Below are 20,859 nucleotides of genomic sequence, written 5' to 3'. Positions count from 1 at the left end.
GGATGCTGCAAAATGAGTAATTTCACAACAAACTTCCTTGCTACAAACTGTACTAAAACGTAAAAGAGTTATTCCACCTATAAATCTCTACTCAGTCTTGGTTTTATAAATGTTCTTCCCCTGTGGCTAAAATTTGTCATGCTTAAATTAATCTTTAAGAACTATGCTTTTACAAAAATGTTTGACCAAAATTGGTTGAGTCACTTTTGAGATATCCAAGCATAAAATATTATATATGCCCCTTCTTTAAAAATTAAACAACCATTTAAAAGAGGAGGCTGCTTTCTTTTAGACTTCACATTTATTGGGGGCTTAGGCACCAGTTTTTTTATTTTAAACCATAGTTTAATTTCAAGCATGTAACAAGTATGACAACCACAAAAAAATTAAATAGAATGTAAAAAAAATAAAGAAAAAATAAATATTTAATCTAAAGCTTCCTTAGAGGAAAAGGCAAGCAGATCTTTTGATCCCCCCCCCCAAAAAAAAATCAATATTTGTAAGAAATTTCCCTTTTCCAACATACGTAAAGGAAGAAGACAAATAAATTAGCACTGTTGGTTGAAGGTGCCATCAAGTTGCAGCCAGCTTATGGTGACCCTGTAGAGTTCACAAGGCAAGAGACGCTCTGAGGGGATTTGCCATTTCCTGTACCTGCATAGCAATCTTGGATTTCCTTGGTTGTCTTATGTTCCAAATAAAGCCTAAAAGAGTTCAGTACAGCTGCATAAAATATTTGCATGCAAATATTGTCAAGGTAAATAAGAAATTCTGAGGAGTCAAAAACTTTGTTTTCATCCCCTCCTTTGGACACTATATGTATCCACAATTTCCTTGGGCTACTTGGGTATCAGCGCTCTTGCCCCCCCCCTCTGAATTTTATTTTCTGGATGACACCCAGTCAGGGACCATGTAGTACAAGTGATGAGATCACTGAAGGCAAATGAAACACTTTGAGTGAAGGCAGTTCACCTTCTGGGAGAACCGCCTTCTGGCTTGACTTTGCAAAATCCATTTAAAGGGAAAGTTCCCTTTAAATGGATTTTGCAAAGCTAAACCATGTGCATGACTCACAGTCATGCTGTGGTGCTACTATGTGAATCAAGCATTTAAACTTCAGATACCTCCCCAAGTCACACCACAATGGCAGCATGCCTCAGCAAGTGAAGAGAAGGTATTTAAACAGACCACAGTTCTTTAAATACCTTCTCTTCACTTGTAGTCTCCATTAGAGGTGCACAAAAAAAAATGGGTATTTTTCAGGTTCAGGTATACCAAACCCAAATAAATTTGGCAATACCTATTATTTCATGAATCCCAATATCATACCGATATTGGGATTTAGGAATACTGATATATACAGATATTTTTGGGGTCTGATATACCCAAACCCCCAAAATACTCTTTTTGAGTGTGCACACCCCTAATAGAGGTTGCTCTGAAGATCATACTATGGATTGTCATTCTTCTGAACATTTTCCCACATTAAGCCAGGTGATCCTCAGTACAATCTACAACTAAGCCCTAATCAATTTACAAGCACTTCAGGAGAAGGGCTGTGGCTTAGCGGTAGACCATCTGGTTTGCATGCAGAAAGGAAAAAGAACTTGAGGTCATAGCAAATAGCTCAGTGAAAGTGTCAAGCCACTATGCTGCAGCAGTGAAATACACAAACTTTATGTTAGGGATTAGTAGAAAAGGGACTGAAAATATAACAACCAATATTATAATGCTGCTTTACAGATCTATGGTGCAGCCTCATTTGCAATACTGTGTTTAGCTCTGGTCACTGTATTTCAAGAAGGACATTCTCTGGCATCTCTAATTAGAAGGATCAGACAGTAGGTGATGTGAAACATCTCAACATGAGACCCTGAAGAATTGCTACCAGTCAGAACAGGCAATACTAAACTTGATGGACCAATGATCTGACTTTAATATAAGGCAGTTCTTGCGTTGATCAATTAGAAAATGGGAGGCTTGTTTCCTCCAAACAATCCAGACCAATTATCCTCAGGGTCACGAGTGTTTTAGAACTTTTGGGGTTTGTGTAAAGCTGACATTGGAATGCAGAGGTCTCCAAGACTGAGACATCAGAGGTGTCAAATGGAAGGAAACTCTTCATTGTCCTTCAAGAGTGATACTTGATATGCCATTCTTATAGCCATCCAAGTATCAGATCCTGGATACTTATATGACCTTTCCGTATTAAAAGAATGCCATTCTTGATCAGCTATGATAGTCACAAAATTATACAGAAAAGGAGGATTCATTAATTACAATGGGTAATTAGCACAATCTGAAAAACCCGTAAACTTCAGTACAGGCATAACAACAATTTCTTTTACTATTGATCTATCCTTGTTACCTACTACCCATCATTGACCAAATTCCACACTAGTTTTACTACTGGCCCTATCTAAGGGGAAAGAGTATTTCAGAAAAACCAAGAGCTGTCAGTCCTACACCACATAACAAAGGTCAAGAAAACTAACAGGTCCAGTGTTACTTCTGGTATTCTCATTACCGTAAGCTACACTTTATTTATTTATTTATAAATTTGGTTTATAGAGCACCCTCTCCTATGCAGCAGGTGCAGTGCAGTGAACAATATGAATAAACATATGGAAGAGAGGTCCATCACTGGCTATTAGTCACAGCATATTGTTGGAACTCTCTGCCTCAGGCAGTGATGCTCTGTATTTTTGGTGCTTGGGAGGGGCAACAGTGGAGGGCTTCTAGTGTCCTGGCCCCACTGATGGACCTCCTGATAGCACCTGATTTTTTTTGGCCACTGTGTGACACAGAGTGTTGGACTGGATGAGCCATTGGCCTGATCCAACATGGCTGCTCTTATGTTCTTAACAATTCCAGTAAACATATTTAAAATCAATGTAAGCTAATTAAAAACAATAAAACCATGGCAATATAAAAACAATTTCAGATAATCCGTAAATAAACCAAAATTATATCCTTACCCTCTTGTGGAGGGGGAGGTGAGAAAGAGGAGGTGCCAGGCAAGATGAGAACCATTGCTGTCCTTAACCATAGGCCTCACAGAACATCTCTGCCTTAAAAACCCTGCATCAGATTCTGCAAGGCATGAATGTAATTCAGCAGAGAGTTCCATCAGGTCAGAGCCAGGGCTGAAAAAGCCACGGCTCTGGTTGAGGACAGCCAGGGATCACCAGTAAGTTCTTCTCTCCCAAACTTAATGCTCTTTGGGGGATACACCTGGAGAGGTGGTCCCATTAGGGTTGCCAAGTCAGTGCTGGAAAATACCTGGAGATGCTGGAGGTTATAATATAGTGGGTTCCATGCAATGAAGAGGTGAGGTGATGGTAAACATAGCTCTTTTATTAGTACAGCATAATATAGGGCTGCACTCAAAGAGTGAAGACTGGGCCAACAGGGCCAACTATATATACACACCAGGTTCCCGTGCTAGCATGCTACTGGACCATTCAAACCAGCAGGGGGCCTGTGATTAGAGCAGGACAGCAGGGATTTGAATCCTGCTGCCCATTGTTCCCGAGTCCCCAGGCTCAGTCTTCCAGGCTCCAATTAGCCAGGCAAGAACTCCATATATTGAACACAATTCAGATCACATACGTAACAGAGGTGGATCCAGAAGAGGGCAGGGTTTGGGGAGGGGAGGGGCCTAAGCATAGTACAAAGTAGCCATTTCCACCCTTCAAAGCAGACATTTTTTCCAGGGGAGCTGCTCTCTGCCAGCTGGAGATCAGTTGTAAAAGCAGGAGAACTCTAGGCCCCACCTGGAGGCTGGCAACCCTAGGTCCCACAGATACTATATTAAAAGGAGTGAGGCCAATAACTGTGAGGGGAGGGAATGACCCCCAGAAGTATATTCTACCCACCTCTGAACTCCCAGCTTTCCTCTATAAAAAAGTACATTTTTAGCCCTTTTCATTCTTTTATTTTGTGTGTCCCATAACCTTTTTCTGCCTGGGACCTTTGCTTCTTTCTTGTTACTTTCTGCCCTCTTTTATGTCCACAGATGTTAGAACATCAGAAGCAAACTGGAGTGCCTACGTAGCAGAGGCTGCCTCCTCTGTTTTCAGTGGGAAATTTGCACTGGGAGTAGATAGGACCATGGGGAAGAAAGATGAGAACTGTTTCATCCAGCCTAGTATCTGCTTTTAATCATTAATCAAAAATATTGCAATCCATCTGGCTGTAACTTACCAGTATAAAAAAATATGAGCTTCTGAGCATGCACAGAATTCCTTTTCCTCATCAATGAACAATCATTGTTACTCTGTCATTTTTATTGTGCACAAAAATTAGGGCTAAAGGACTTAAGTGGCAAAATGCTCAAGAAAGTTAAAACTCTAAAACTTTTCACAACAGGAAAAGAAGTATTTCACTACTGAAAGACAAAAGGTTTAGGAAGCAAAATATTTGGAAGAATTTAAATAAACCTGTGCCAAGAATAATCAATTTGAATGCTGAGACTGCAAACATTCTGCACATACGCAGATTGCTTTTTTTCTCACTGTACAGTAGCAACACTACCTACTTCCTAATAGTGGATGAATTTCTGGTTAGGAGTAAGTTATTTCCAGCAGAGTCTTGAATTCTATCTCACAGTCTTAAAATACTCGAGAGGAAAAATGTAGATAGAATAAGTAATTAATGAAAGATTATGAGTATGGATGTAAGCATCTGCCTTTAACTTGCATATATGATCAAACGTGACTTCACATTTCTTTTGCTTTATACATTCCAGAAACTGCATCTTCTTGTAAACCAACAGTTCATACTTGCCTTTTAATTTGGCAGAAGCTTTTCAAAACAAATAAGCAGAAGAGGCCTATTTTCCAGACTTCAAAATGTACAGCCCAGTATGGAAATAAAGAACAGAAAGCTTTACTTGGCATCTGTAGTGCCATTATTCCACTCAGTGTGGCACTAATGAAATTTTCCATGATTAATAGTCAGCCTTTTTATTTATCATTTTTATCTTCATAAGTAGTTCCTCATCTCTCTTTTCATCCTATTCTGGAGCTTCATAAGAATTTCCAATAACCTTTATGAATTTTTTATGGTAGGCTCCTAGGGTCAGATCCTCACTCCCCCCCCCCCAAAAAAAAGTGTTCCACTGATGCCATCTGAGCACTCTTTTAAATGAAAAACATGGACTACAACTATTTTTTTTTAAAAAATCATTTCCTCTGGCAACAGGGTACCTTAACATTGGTACACACACATACACACTGTAGCAGCACTTTCACACATGCTAAATAATGCCAATTCAATCCACTTCAGCGATGATTTGTGAGTGGATCTTGCCTTTTCACACAGTAAAATTAGGCTTCCCAACCCCCCCCCCCCGCCCTGGTGGGGGACCCCTGAATATGCGGCCTCCTCCCCCACTCTCCAAAAATCTGTAAGCGGGGGGGGGGGGAGAATATGTGTGTAGGCATCATGTAGTTGTAGAGCTCCTGATCCGTTTGTAAAATGTGTGCCTTTAAGGCTGCGCAGGAAACAGGAAGGGCTTCATTGGAAAGAGTCAGTAATAGTTTCCATGGAGAACGGCCCCTCCCTTTCTTTTGCTTTTGTTTTCACAGCAAGTAGAGTTCTGCAGGAAGAAGATCTAGTAAGTATTTGTGTGTGAGAGAGAGGGAGGGGGCAGGGGATTCCCTGGTTTGGAGGCCCTCCCCCTGCTTTAGAAAGCGTGGGGGGGAGGGAAATGTCTACTGGGCACTCTATTATTCCCTATGGAGAACGATTCCCATAGGGAATAATAAGGAATTGATCCATGGGTATTGGGGGTTCTGGGGGGGCTTTTTTTTGAGGTAGAGGCACCAAATTTTTAGTATAGCATCTAGTGCCTCTCCCCAAAATACCCCCCAAGTTTCAAAACAATTGGACCAGAGGGTCCAATTCTATGAGCCCCAAAAGATGGTGCTCCTATCCTTAAATATTTCCTGTGGAAGAAAGGCATTTAAAAAGGTGTGCTGTCCCTTTAAATGTGATGGCCAGAACTCCCTTGGAGTTCAATTAGGCTTGTCACACCCTTGTTCCTGGATCCACCCGCAATGTCTCCTGGCTCCACCCCCAAAGTCTCCTGGCTCCGCCTCCAAAGTACCCAGATTTTTCTTTAATTGGACTTGGCAACCCTAAGTAAAATCCAGTTGCAAAGCACATTGAAAGTGGATTGAAAGTGAGTTCTTTAGTGTGTGTGAAAGCACCCTAACTTCTGCATTTATTTAAAACGTTCACAGACCACTAATGTTAATCTGTGTATAAAGCTTTCCACTCTACGGGATTGTAGCAAGGTTGGAAAATATTACTAAAGAAAAAATTCACAGATGAGTACATCCACCTCCAAATTCCATTCACTTTGGCATGGGAACAGATGACCACTTGCTATAGTGACACACTCAGAAACTAGAGTCCATATATGTTTGCTATGGTGATACTTCTGACAATGGCACTTCTGTGGCAAGTTCACCAAGGCAATTGTAGAGGTCAGCTATCCTGTTGTAAGTTTCCTCACACATCAGCAGTTGCCAAAGACATGGAGCAAGGCCAGCAATACTAAACAGATGACAACTGAATGCTTTGCAGTAATAGCCATTTTAAAAATTACAGCTGAGAAGTAGAGCATTCACCAAGGGCAGGGGTGGACAAACTTGCTTAACATAAGAGCCACAAGACATGAATGTCAGATGTTAGAGGGAGGGAGGGAGGGAGGGAGGGAGGGAGGAAGGAAGGAAGGAAGGAAGGAAGGAAGGAAGGAAGGAAGGAAGGAAGGAAGGAAGGAAGGAAGGAAGGAAGGAAGGAAGGAAGGAAGGAAGGAAGGAAGGAAGGAAGATAGATGGAGAGGTGGAAAGAAGGCAACTTTAACTTCAAATGCATTTTCTAAACTGCCAACTGGCTTGGCTTGGAGAATTGATTTAAAGGGACAAATTCCTTCTCCAAGTCAGCATTGAAGGCTTCGAGAGCCACACAATATGTGTGAAAGAGCCACACGTGGCTCCCGAACAACAGTTTGGCCACCACTGACCAAGAGGAAGCCATTTTGACAGCTTTCTCTATGAAAGACTAACATGTGCTCTGGCTCCTAATGGTACATAAGTATAGTAAGAAAAGTAATGTTATAAGGTTATAGCAAAAGTGAATTATAGGGTTTCCAGTCCTACATGCCATCTTCAAGGAACATATTCCAGATCAAGTAATTTGGTAATTCAAAGGATCTGGCAAACTTGGAGTCTTGCTTTTGTTCCTGCACCTCTTGTGCTGAAGCAATGACATCAGGACTTCTGTACAAAAATTTAGCAAAAAGAGAGTTCATTTCTGGTGGCATACATTTATTTATGTCTGAATGTCTTCTCTAACTAAAAGGTCAACAGGCTCTTCTGAAATTATGTGATTTTCTCTGTTACAATAGTATCATCTAGGTGATTCAGGCTAATTTGCTATGAGTACTTGGCAGATTCTGGTTCTTTACAAGAAGATGTCCAAGACTATTTTAAGATCTTTTCCTATATAATTCTGTCTACCTAAATGAATCCCTGCCTTTTGAAAGCAGGCACTAAACTGGTCAAGGATGAAAACTGTCTTCCTAACTTAAGATAAATAGCTAATTGATTGGAAAGGTTCTGTCTGAGAATGGATGGGGACTTCAGAAATATTATTAACTGCTGAGCAAGTTATATTGAATTACAGCAGAACAACATTAACAAAAAATGCTCTGTCCCCTTTCCTTGTTAATCAGTTAATAATCAGTTGTTCTTATCAGTTAATATTACTGCAAACATGTTCACTTTAAACTAGTGCATCTCAAAGGCTTTACTGCTATGAGTATCTCCAAGTGCAGATAAAAAAATAAACAGTTCATCTTCTGATCATACCTGACTTTACATAAAACTGTTTACTCAAATGAGGAGGAAGAAGCGTCATCTGTGATATCAAAGAAAGAAAATAAGAAAGCCGGTACAAAAGGTAGACTCCCTTAATTGTCCTTGGCAGGTAACCACCATATTACTTGTGTTTGGAAATGGTGAGCATAATATCTCTGGTATACTGTATAGCCAAAACTGAACAGCAGTTCTTTCAGGGAGAAACAGTTGACTAGACATTGGCCTCTGAACAAACCTGCATATAAGAGACTGCTGTACTCCGTTAACATCATGGGTAGTACTTGATGTCATTCTGCACATAATTTTTGATGTGGCTATGAATCATTCCATTATAAAGCTGCAATTACTGATCAAAGTGAATAGACTGTCGGTCACAGAGAGATTGCCCATCTCTAACTATACATGAACTTGGAAAGAGATTTGCAGATCTGCTCTGCTAGTAATACACAAAGGGTTCTTTTCTAACTGGTCACAGAAGGCTTCAACTGTTCCACAAATTCACAGAAATCATTACTCTACTGGGGTAAGCTATGCATCTCACATTGTTCCACCACTGTCTTAACACTAGCTATAACAACATACCCACTATCTGCAACATGTGAAGTGATTATTCGTACTTGCTCTTCCTTTATTTTCTTCTCCTAAAAGGAGAAGAAATGCAAGCAGTTTTACATAGGTTAAATTATTAATAATGTTGATGTCAAGCTAACAACACTAATTAGGGGGAAATAATTTTTTCTTACTTGGATCCATGCTGTTACCACCAGTCCTCAAAAACTCGAAGAGACATTCTTCAGAGCCCATTAGCTGCCTTGTACTAATAACTGCACCAGAATGCTTGTCTGAATAAATCAAGCTGTATTAGACCTGTCTACTATTGATGGATTTCTGCTGAGCCACACCAAGCACTACCTTCCTCTTCTGTAAACTCAATATACCATTTCCCAATTAGGATAAGACAACTGACTTCATAACTAGAAAAGCAGACACCAAGACAATTCCTTTTGATCTACCTCATTCCTACAATGATATATCAGCACAGAAAAGTGAGCTAATAAATGTACAGCTCTCAAATATCTGTACACAATAATCCCATATGTAATATAATGGCATAAGCAGTGTTTTTTTGTAGAAAAAGCCCAGCAAGAGTTCATTTGCATATTAGGCCACACCACTCAGCCTAGGAGCACATGGCTGCTGTATGGTGGGGCGGGCCAGTCAGAGCCGTAGTCAGCCCAGGCGGAGCTCTGCTCTTGTGCGCTCTGGTGGAAAAAGAGCTCTGGGCATATGCAGGGGTTGTTTGTAGAAAAATAAGTGATGGAGCTCATCCAGAGATTGTTATGCGGCCACACATACTATTCAATGGACAAGGAGGTGGAAATCTCAGAAAGGTTCAGGAGCTGTGCTCCTGTGAGTTCCCATTGAATCTGAGGCCTGGGCATATGAAATACCAGTTTTTTAACTTGAAAACAGAAACACATTTAGTATATACTCGAGTATAAGCCGACCCGAATATAAGCCGAGGCTTCTAATTTTACCCCAAAAATCTGGGAAAACTTATTGACTCGAGTATAAGCCGAGGGTGGGAAGCGCAGCAGTTACTGGTAAATTACAAAATTAAAATACTGGTAGATACCAATAAAACGACATTAATTGAGGCAGTAAACTATTGTTCTGCAAGTAGAAAAGAGGGTCAACCTAAACAATATGGTATCAACAATAACTAAAAAGTACAAAACCTTAGCTCAGGTAAGGGGTCTGAGCCGGCGGATGGGGTGAGAAGCCTCGGGGCCAACGTGGGCGAGGCTGGGGGAGGCCTAGGCTCCAATCCATGTGTCCGGGGAAGCCGTGGGAAACCAGCAGCTGCTTTGTAGGCGGGCGGGCAGGCAGGACGGCTTCCTTTCTGCTCCTCTCGGGCTTCCCAGGGTCTACAAGACGGCGCATGGAAAGGAGTCCCCCGCCCACTTGCAAGGAAGGAAGCAGGAGGGAAAGAGGGAGGAAGGAAGGGAGCCCCCGGGAGGGAGGGAGGGAGGCAGAACTCTTGGGGCGCGGAAACAAGAAGCCGGGAAGCGGTTTCCCGGCGAGGCCGGCGTGCTGTGGCTGCTTCACCCAGAGGCCTTCGGGGAATGGAGCAAGCGTACTGGCAGGCAGGCCTCCCCAGCCAAGGAGCTGCAGAGAGGGACAGACGGATTGCCAGCCATTGTCCCCCTCAAGCTCAGTCGGCGGAGAACCACCCACGGCCCCCCGCCTGGGATCCCGCCAGCCACGCTTCTGGCCGGGCAGGCGGCTGATTAATCAATAAAATATGCAGGTGTATGGGCAAGCCGGATAGTGACTCGAGTATAAGCCGAGGAGAGGGGTTTTCTGCCCAAAATTTGGGCAGAAAAACTCGGCTTATACTCGAGTATATACGGTAATTTAAAGAAAACACTATATTAATGAACACTCAGTTGTGCTGAATTTATTCACCATTTTACTAAACCTCAACCAGTAGTCAAAGGATGACACCTGCACATGGATGTGGGCTTTTGCATATGGATCTCCTTCCTGAAAACTACTTGCAAATTGGTGTTGCATGAATAGATCTTGTAGCTGGATAACCACATCCAATCATCAGTTGCATACAAGATTTTCGAAACTGTACTGCAAACTAGGCACAAAGCACCTAACTGATTATCAACAATGACCAGATACAAAATTATAGCAGAAGCATGTGACATCCATAAGTCCTGCAAAGCATAAATGGTTTCTTTTTCTTGTTGCTGTTGTTCATGCAAATAGGAATGAGCATCTCCATCTGCAATGTAGATCCACTGAACACAATTTTTTACTGAATATTACTGGTCAAACCACAACCTAAGATTTGTACCTTTTCTAATAATCCCAATGGGAACCTGGTTGCATGTTACTATCTCCTTCCAGGCATACTATTTTTTTAAATTAAACACAGCCTTTCTAAACAAGAAACACAACAGATTAAATAGCATAACCCCCTCCCCCCAGAATATAAACAATGTTTTATTCAAGGTATAAGCTTTTGTGTGCATGCACACTTCTTTGGATACAATGAAATGGAAATTACCAGTCCATACATATAGGTAGAAGATGAGCAGTAAACAGGGCCGGTGCGTGGGAGTAGGCAAAGTAGGCAGTTGCCTAGGGTGCGACCTGGCCTAGGGGGCACTACTGGGCGTCCCCTCTCCGACACATGACTCTGGCTCCTAAACACTGTCACCTTGTCCTCTCCCATCACCAAGCTGCCCTCAGCAAAGCAAAGCCACCCCTTTGTCCCCGATGTGCGACTTGGCCTCCCATCTCATCCTATCCCACCACCCTCCTTCCTGGCATGGCTGGCAAGCACTTATTCTCACAATTTTTGTATAACTTATCACATTTTTTTTAAAAAAAATAAAAATTAAAAATCAGTAAATTAAAAATATGAAAAGTTCCAACTTTGGCGCTCCTCAGTTTCCCTATATTTTTTAATAATGGGGGGGGGGGCGCGCTGGTGGGTAATTCGCCTAGGGCGCCAGAAAGCCTAGCACCGGCCCTGGCAGTAAATTAGCATAGCATCTGTTAAACATCTTCATTATGCTGCATGCTAATTTGTTGTTCACCCTCTACTCAGATGTATGGACTCAGAATTTCCATTGCAATGTATTTGAAGAAATGTGCATCCACACAAAAGCTTATACCTTGAATAAAACTTTGTCTTAAAGATGCCACTGGACTCAAACTTTGTTTTGCTGCTTCAGACCAATATGGTTACTCCCCTGAATAAATAAGATGGTTTGTGTGGCCCAGAATGCAAGGATATTACTCTAGCTCCAGAAAAGCTTCTTACTTGTATAAAGAAAAACAAACAAAAAAGCTGAGTCTTACAGCAATGGAGTATCTCCTGGACAGGCAGCATAGTAGAAGAAAAATGTTTCATTTTTCCAAAGGTAGGGTGCTGCTATAGCTATGTCACTGAAAGCTACTCTGCTCACTGACACAGGTACTCACACCTTTAGTATCCAGAATGCCAGATATGGAAGGGGCACTATAAAATGCAATTGTCTACAACAGGTATTTTTCCTAATGCTATTTTTGTTAAGGTAAAATGTCTTCAAGAAATTCTACAAAGTCTTAATAAAATCAATGGGTTTAATATTCAACTAATTTACTCCACGGTAAAAAAAAAAAAAAAAGCAAATCAGCAAATCTATTGTTCTTAGGACCTAGGTAACATTAGGAGAAGAGAAGGTTGAGGAGGGCCATGATTGCTCTCTGTAAGTTTTTGGAGGGCTGTCTCTTAGAGGAGGGTAGGAAGCTGTTCCTGTTGGTAGCAGAGGAGAGGATGCACAATAATGGGTTTAAATTCAGGGTGGAAAGGTACTGGCTGGATATCAGCAAAACGTTTTTAAAGGAAGAGTTGTTCAACAGCAGTATTAGCCTACCTAGGGAGGTGGTGAGCTACTGGCGGTATTTAAGCAGCAACTGGATGAACACTTGTCAGGGATGCTCTAGGCTGATCCTGCATTGAGCAGAGGGTTGGACTAGATGGCCTGTATAACCCCTTCAACTCTATTTCTGCATTCTATCAAGCTCTTTAAGGATTACATTTCAATACAGTCCAAATAACTAGCTTTTGAAATTCATCTTGGATATCAGTTCTGGAGTGTTACTTAGAAATCAGGAGTATGATAGATGGAAAGAAACAATAATTTTCTGAATTCCTTTGACAAATGCCTGTCACTACTGGTATAATGTATAGCTACATTTTTAACATATAAAATGTATATTTAAAGTTTTCATGATAACTAAATTAACTTTAACTTTATTTTAAGTGCTTTAATTTGAAAAACTTGGGGTCATTTGAAATTAAGGGCTTTTTTTGATTAAGCTTTTTTTGAGCAGGAACACACAAGAATGCAGTTCCAGTTGACTGGTGTTGGGGTGTGGCCTATATGCAAATGAGTTCCTGCTTGGCTTTTCATCAAAAAAGCCCCAAGGGAAGGTAATATGGAAACTAGTACAAATTACAAATACCTTTATTGGCATAGAAATAAAAAGTGCAGCATAGCAAATTTACATGGAGTTTCAGCTATAAAAACCAGTCAAACATCAAGAAGGGGAGCTAGTCTTTTGCTCCCTGATTGTTATGGCAGCCAAAAGGTACTTTGCAACCAGGCTTGTGATATGGGAACATTGGTTAGATAATAGAAAAAAAACTAACTTCGCTTCAGGTAATCCATAAAAATTAGATAGAATAGGTTTGATTATACAGTCCTGCACTTCCCCATAGAAATCACAATGGAGTAAAACATGGGTGACTGTTTCAAGGTGCCTTCCATTACATGGACAGACTCTATCCTGATCAGGGATGTTGGCAAACCTCCCAGACAGTACCGCTGAGGGTAGAACATTGAGTCTTGCTAACATAAAGGAGCGACGTAACTGGGGTAAAGTAATCTGGGAAAGGTAGGCAGCAGGCAGCCCATGATCTGGGAAGATACCAAATGCTAAAGGGGAACAAGTTTTATGTCCAGAAGAACAAAGAGACTGTTTCTCAATATCTAAGATCCTCTGTTTCAGGATTCTGAATGCCTGCGTTTCACTTAGCATACAGAGGTTGTCCAGGGGTACACCTATGGAATGTATTTTCTTCTGGATCTGACTATACCAAGTGGAAACGAAGGAATCTGCTAGCATCATATGGATATAACTAGCAGGATCTGCCCTAAAGTGTCGGTGTAGCCAAAACTTTATAGTTAGTAGCCATGTCCTGGTCTCCATCAAATGGGTTCCAGTCTCTAGGCACACTGCAGCATAGCTGACACAGTCGGGGATTCCTAAAATATGGCGTAAAAATGCTGCCTGAATTTGCTCAAGTTGGAAATTGAGGGCGCAAACCCAAATGGGGATCCCATATAACAACTGAGAAACTGTTTTAGCATTAAAAACACAAATAGCAGCTGGGACAAATTGGTTGCCTTTCTTGTAAAAAACTAGTATAAGCACAATTAAACAAATACAGGAAATTGTTTCTAACAACAGACTAGGCTTGTACATAGCCTGCATCACTAGTTGTCTAAGCCAAGTAAGACATACCAAAGAACAGGAAGAAAGCAAAGTCAGAAAAAAACAAAAAAGGAACAAAATCAACCTACTACATAAAATTTTTAGTATAAAAAAACACCAATGTGGTACTCCTATGCACAGTAAGGCTCACTGAAATCAGTAGGGTTACTTCAAAGTAATATGCAGTCTGAAAACAGCCAGCATTAGAATTAAAGTCATATGCTCCTAAATGCCCACTGGAATAAAACAGTCTTGATAGAAATCAGAGGGCAAAGAGTGAGGGGCAAGCTGAGTTTCCTACGCGAGAGAATTCTGTACACTGTGGTTGAAAAAGCCACATCCCTCCTGCCCCCTTTCTTCACAGCTGATGACTTAAGCAGGCTAAGCAAGGCTCCAGCAGATGTCAAATCTGGGGTGGGCTCCTGTGGGTCTTTTAAAGGCTGCTGATCTGACACAAAGGACTAACACAGGTGGTGTGGATGATCAGAGAGGCCAACAAATATTTTTGTGGGGGTAGTGACTGTTGCAGATATATTTACATGGCCACTAATATAGGAAATCAACCACTTTGTAATAATTTGACAGTTTTGCGTTGTTTAGGTTTCCTCAATTTTAAAAATTATTTGTCAGTATGGAAGCTATAACATTTGTAGAGTCATGGTAAAACAGACAACCAACAGCTGTCATTATTTCACAAAGAAACCTATGAAATAATTAGTTTTATTGGACATTTTGGTTTATTTAGTGAGATCATGCTCTCTAATGCAGAAAAAAAGTAAGTCACAGTGCAGTCTTATGCAGAGTTAAACCCTTCTAAGTTCATTGAAGTCAAAGGGTTTGAAAGGAGATGCTGCTCCTTAGGACTGTTAATGTTTTCAAGACCTGATCCAAAACATGACTGTGTAGAAATAAACCTTACTGAATTCAATGGGATGTTCTTGCTAGTATCTATTTTTAGTAACTTCAGGTTAAACATGTTTCAAATACAACTTTAGAAGGGCATGGTACAGTCCTCAGTAGTGTGGTATAATGGTTAGATTCTCATTAGTGTGGTCAGTAGAATATCCAACTATGATCTGGAAGACACAGGATCAAAGCCCCACTCTGTTGTGGAAGCTTACTGGGTGACCTTGGGTCAGTCACACAGTCTTAGCCTAAAGTACTTCACTGGGTTGTTGTAAGGATAAAATGGAAGGAACAAGAATGATGTAAACTGCTCTCCATCCCCATTGGGAATAACGATGAAGAATATAAATAAATGGTTTCCCATGCTCCCAGTTTAGAACACCAAACCACAAGCACATGAGGCTTCATAACCCATCTTACGCTGCCATCAGCCCCATAGGCAGAGCAAAAGGCTGGGGAAGCAGCATGGGCTGAAGATCTGTAAATGCATTTAGACGACAAGGATCAGATATCAGCTGTATGAAATTGCCATACAAACAAGTTCTTATAGTTTTAGGCCCATGATTACGCAGCTGACCCTTGAATTAATACAAATCTGTAACTGCAGAAGAAAAAGAAGAATGACATTGGATTTATGCCCTGCCTTTCACTACCTGAAGGAGTCTCAGAGAAGCTTACAATCTCTTTTCCCTTCCCCTCCTCACAATAGGAAACCTATGAGGCAGGTGGGCTGAGAGAGCTCTCCCAGAAACTGCTCTTTGAGAAGAAGACCTCTGAGAGACTTATGACCGACCCAAGGCCACTCCAGCACCTGCATGTGGAGGGGAATCAAACCTGGTTCTCCAAGCACACTTAACTACTACACCGAACTGGCTACAGAATCAGTCATTCTGAAGATGGTACAAAATCAGAGGAGGAGGAATCTCTTAATTCATACCATCTTCTACAATGACTGATTCTAAAATCTCAGGGCTAAAATGTGTTTTAGCATTTGTTAAGAAAGTTGAATATAAGCTATGTAACTTTCTGGCTGCAATGCTTCATTAAGGAATTAGAACACTGTTAAAAGGTAAGAAACCAAAGATACTATGCTGAAGACAACATCCATAATCAGCACCAAAGGCTGGGATATACAGTTACTTTGATAGAAGATCACAGGAAGGAAAGTCACCATGTTGTACACTGTATTAAAATGCTACTACAGGATATAAATGGTAACTTAAAAGCTCATATGTTGCAAAATCAAATCCTGGGGCACAACATCTCAAGCATATTCTTGCTAAAGATTATATCCAAAGATTCATTTCACAAAGCAAAAGAAACCACCAGTTCAACAATTCAGTATGTTCATGGTGTTTTAGTTCCTGATCTTTTAACAAATGAATTTACCAAAACTGACTTCTGAGTTGCAACTGAGGAAGCAAATAACTTCTTAAGTACAACCCACTGAACTAATGAAATTTAGCAGTGCTGTCTATTCTTCTTGCTAAAGCAGTTTTGTTCAGAAAACAGTTTTAAAAATACAAGAGTTGCTGCCAGTTCCAGCAAACATTTTGGTCCTAATGGAATCCAAGATGTGTCCAGTAACATGAACATATCTGCTTAGAAAAGTAGTAGGAACACCAAAGGACTATCCCAGTGCGTTTATTTGACTGTTTCTGTGTGCATCTGTAGGAGACAGAATTCAAAGACCCTTCACAGACCCCAGTAAGACCTACATTTTGCAATTCTTTTTGTTACTTTGAAAAAGCAATACTTTGCTTTAAGATAATAAAGCACACCACTCTGTCCCACCTTTGTTCTCAGTTTGCACTACTGCCATTATTTGGTTCCTGCCATGGTATTTACCTGTTAAGCACCACATGCAGAAGTCTTACAGTGGCAATGGGAGATCAGACAAGGTCTAAAAATAGTTCAGATGACACCTTGCGGCTGCAAGCCCATCCCCACCAATAAGCCTCTGAGTAAACATGAACACGACTGGGATTTAAGTTCTGGAGGGAGGGAGGTGAGATAATGTTTAGAACGGACTTGTTTTACTATAAACTGCTTTAAGCTGAAAGTAAATGCAGTACAGAAACGTAGCTATTTTATTAACATTGATAGGTTTTCTTTTCACATCATGTTAAACGTACAAGATTCATCCCCCATTCCTTTCTTCCAGCATGTAAAATTGAAATACACTTCCCTGAAATAAATTCCTACATGACCATCGAGATGCGATTCGAAATGTGCCTACACGGTAGGGAGAGGCAAGACAGCTTTCTCTCTAGTTGCCCAGAATGGGGACGTCGACTCCACCATCACTTACTGGCAATGAAGGAAATCCTCAATGGATGGAAATCAATGGATGGTTCAGATTAGATCAAAAATCTGCCCCTTTCATGAAGGGTTCGGCGGACAGGACTGGGTTACATTGATGCGACGCCTCTCCAAACACAGCCAGGACGGCCGCCTATATAATTCTGGAGCCCCTTCCCTCCCGTCCCACTAAAGTTGTACTCCCTCCCCCCTCCCCGCCCCACCCTTCTAGCAGCCCGTTCCCAGCCCGGCTTCTTACCGGAGTCTGTGAGTCGGGGTCTGGCGCTGTCCCGCATGTAGTAATTGAACTCGAGGCATCTGTCGTTCTCTACCGCCCCGACGGAGCAGAGATCGGACAGCAGCTGCAGCGCTTTCTGGCAAATCTCGTCCTCCCTGCCGCCAGGCATCGCCCCCCAGCATCCTTGTGAGTGGAGAGGAGCTCTCCGGTCGCTTCACACGCGCCTCCTCGGCCGCCGCTGCCCGCCGTCTGCCTGCTGCCACCCAAGCAATTGGGGAGTCGCCTGCATACTTGGAGAAAGCAGCGGCAGCCACAGCCACAGCAGCCGCGCCTCTCCTTCTCCCTCCGCCCCTTGCCGCTCCCAACTTCGCCGGCTCGACCTTGGGGATTTGCCGAAACCGCTGCCTTACCCGCGAAGGGGAGAAAGCAGCCGAGAGGCGGACCCCGCCACCAGTTGCGCGCCAGTCTAGGCGCACAAACAGCCACAACACGGCTGCTGCTAGGAGCGCTTGCCTAGTCTCCCAACGGAGCCCGAGCAGCTCTCCCTAGCGGCGGGAGCTCGTGCTGCAGCGCGGGAGGAAAAGGGCGCTTCCGCTCAGTGCCTTAACCAAGCGGTGCTCAACCCCTCCCATCATTCCTGGTCGATTTTCATCATCAAATTGAGGTCCCCTCGTGTTTTTTACCTTCCTTCCTTTCTCCCAAGGGGACTGAAACAAGTTTGCATAACACATTCAAAGGGAACCCTTCTATGTGGGGAGAGGGATAACAGGATGGGGCCGTAATTGCAGGGTAACCTTTATCAACTATACGTTTTGGGGAGATGCTAAAGATGTATGGACGAAGCTTCCTAGAAAAACTAAGCTGATATCTGTTTCTGTTGCTTAGTTCACATTTCACAGAAGTTCATACTTCTGCCGCTCTGATGAGGGGTGGGAAAAGGTGGTTTGTGAGGGAGATGTGCTTATAGTTGCACAAATTTTTCAGTAGAAAAGAGCACCTTAAAGTCTTAACACAATTTGTGGCAGAGTATGAGCTTTCGTAAGTCATCACTCTCACTACTTCATCTTGATCTGTCCCCGTGGAACGCAACGTTTGTTTGTTTTTTCCAGTTAGAAGAAACAGAAACGATAGCCCTTTCTTGTGCTCAGCAAGGGGTTGGAAAATACCTGGAGACTTGGAGAATGGAGCTTGAGGAAGGCAGAGTTTGGGGAGGGGAGGGAATTCACTGGAGTATAATGCCATAGAGTCCACCTTCCAAAGCAGCCATTTTCTCCAGGGGAACTGATCTCTGTCATCTGGAGATCAATTGTAATCCCAGGAGATCTCCAGCCTCCATTTGTAGGATCCCAACCTTAATTAAGTGCAAGAAAGGAGGAAACTTTATTCTCTGACAAGGTTGCCACTCTGCCTTGGAAAATTCTTTGGTATTTATTTCAGGGCAGAGTTTGAGGAAGAGAGGGAGCTTAGCAGACCTGTGGTGTCACCTTGGTCTTCTCTTTCTCAAAACCCTGCAACATGCCACAGAGTCTGCCTTCCAAAGCTGCCATTTCCTCCCAGGGAACTGATCTCTGTGGTCAGATGATCAGTTTTAATTATTGGAAAACTTGGCAGTACCTTGTGGTCTGTAACCCTGTTTTCTCATGTGGCTGATTTTTTTGGTAAATGTTCAGTCTTGCTGTCATGATAGAGTTGCCAACCTCATGGTGTAGCCTAGAGTTCTTCTGAAATTGTAACCTATCTCTATATTATAATAACTGAAGTCGTAGAGTGGCTACAGAGAGTGGATGCTCTAGATATTCCATTTTTCTGATGTGATAACCATACTGGCAAGGAGAAAGTGATTGCTGCCTGTAAAGACACTAATAGTGAGAGGAGAGTTGCCAGCCTCAAGGTGGGAGCTGGAGTTCTAGAATTACAACTGATCTCCAGAATATAGAGATAATTTCCCCTGGAGAAAATGGCAGTTTTGGAAGGCAGACTCTATGACATCACATCCCCACTGGGCTCCCTCCTCTCATAAGAACATAAGAGAAGCCATGTTAGATCAGGCCAATGGCCCATCCAGTCCAACACTCTGTGTCACACAGTGGCAAAAAAAAAAATTATGTATATATATACACACTGTGGCTAATAGCCACTGATGGACCTCTGCTCCATATTTTTATCTAAACCCCTCTTGAAGGTGGCTATGCTTGTGGCCGCCACCACCTCCTGTGGCAATGAATTCCACATGTTAATCACCCTTTGGGTGAAGAAGTACTTCCTTTTATCCGTTTTAACCTGTCTGCTCAGCAATTTCATCGAATGCCCACAAGTTCTTGTATTGTGAGAAAGGGAGAAAAGTTCTTCTTTCTCTACTTTCTCCATCCCATGCATTATCTTGTAAACCTCTATCATGTCACCCCATAGTCGACGTCTCCTTAAACTCTCCCTAAACTTTTCCTTCCCCAGGAACCATGCCTAAATCTCCAGAAATTTCCCAAGCTGGAATTGGTGACAGCCAGAAGCCAATTGGGGAACTGAGAAACATAATTGGAGAGAAACCAGCTATACCAGCACAAAGAGGTAGTATGACTGTGATGGACAGGTCAGGTTTTGCCCCTCCCTAAGAGCAACTAATGGAAACTGATAGAATGTTAGTGAAAGGACAGTTCAAAAAAGAACAGTTAAGGGTTGAGGATGTCAGGAAGAAGTCCCTGACAGTCATGGCTTCGGTGTCTCACTGCTGTTTATATAGCTGGTATTATTATCCTTGCTCACCAGTGGTTCACTATTATTTCACTATATCTTAGCCCTCATGATTTACTAACCACATACTGTAATTTTAATCACGAGTATTAACACCCATTGATTTTCTTTAGGCATTTTGTATTTTATGTGTAGTAGGATGTTCTAGGACTGCAGGTGGAAGAGGGCCACAGGGAGATAGTTCTAATCTGGTATCCCTGTGCAATGTTGATATGCAACAACTGAAAAGGGAAGAGTACTTGGAATGTGAACTTAATGGGAGGTAACATTGGGCCTGAGAATGGATTTTGGGCAGGTGTGGGAAAGAGGGGAGCTGTTATTTTGTAACCTGATAACTTTTGATTCATTTCAGTCTGACAAGACCTGGTCTTGTAAATGCATGCCATTAACATTTGCTTCAAGTCTCACCATTAAAAGCTTCTTTTGAACCAACCTAAGGAGCCTTGTGATTGAACTTGGACAAAACCTTACAGAGGATAGCAGTGAAAGTGTGAACATGTCTGTCTAAGTTAGGCCTTGGCAAAGACCAGTTTAAAGCTAGCTGAGTCAATTTGTATCGAAAATCTCAAATGCTTGACTATGGAAACAGTTCAAAAGCTCAGTGGAAAATAAACTTTGTAACTTCTACCTAGTTTTCTTAAGAAGGGATGGGCATGAACCGGGAAAATGTAGTTTGTTTCAGTTCATGAGCCATAAACGATCATGAACTGGTTT

General features: G+C 42.0%; 1 protein-coding gene across 3 annotated transcripts in view; it reads right to left on the bottom strand.

Annotated features, from left to right (window-relative positions):
• Positions 1–17,702, bottom strand: part of SYT9 (synaptotagmin 9) — a 182,475-nt gene extending 164,773 nt beyond the window's left edge. For all 3 annotated transcript variants that reach the window (XM_060262309.1, XM_060262308.1, XM_060262310.1), the window contains exon 1: positions 17,419–17,702. In XM_060262309.1, coding sequence (XP_060118292.1) covers positions 17,419–17,566 — 148 coding nt within the window. In that variant the 5' untranslated portion in view covers positions 17,567–17,702. The remainder of the gene's footprint in view (positions 1–17,418) is intronic.
• Positions 17,703–20,859: the final 3,157 nt, after the last annotated feature.

The sequence above is a fragment of the Heteronotia binoei genome, chromosome 21 (genome assembly GCF_032191835.1).
Source record: "Heteronotia binoei isolate CCM8104 ecotype False Entrance Well chromosome 21, APGP_CSIRO_Hbin_v1, whole genome shotgun sequence".
In the NCBI taxonomy this organism is placed as follows: Eukaryota; Metazoa; Chordata; class Lepidosauria; order Squamata; family Gekkonidae; genus Heteronotia; species Heteronotia binoei.
Note: the sequence above shows the minus strand (reverse complement) of the source record. Positions and strands in the feature narration are given on the sequence as shown.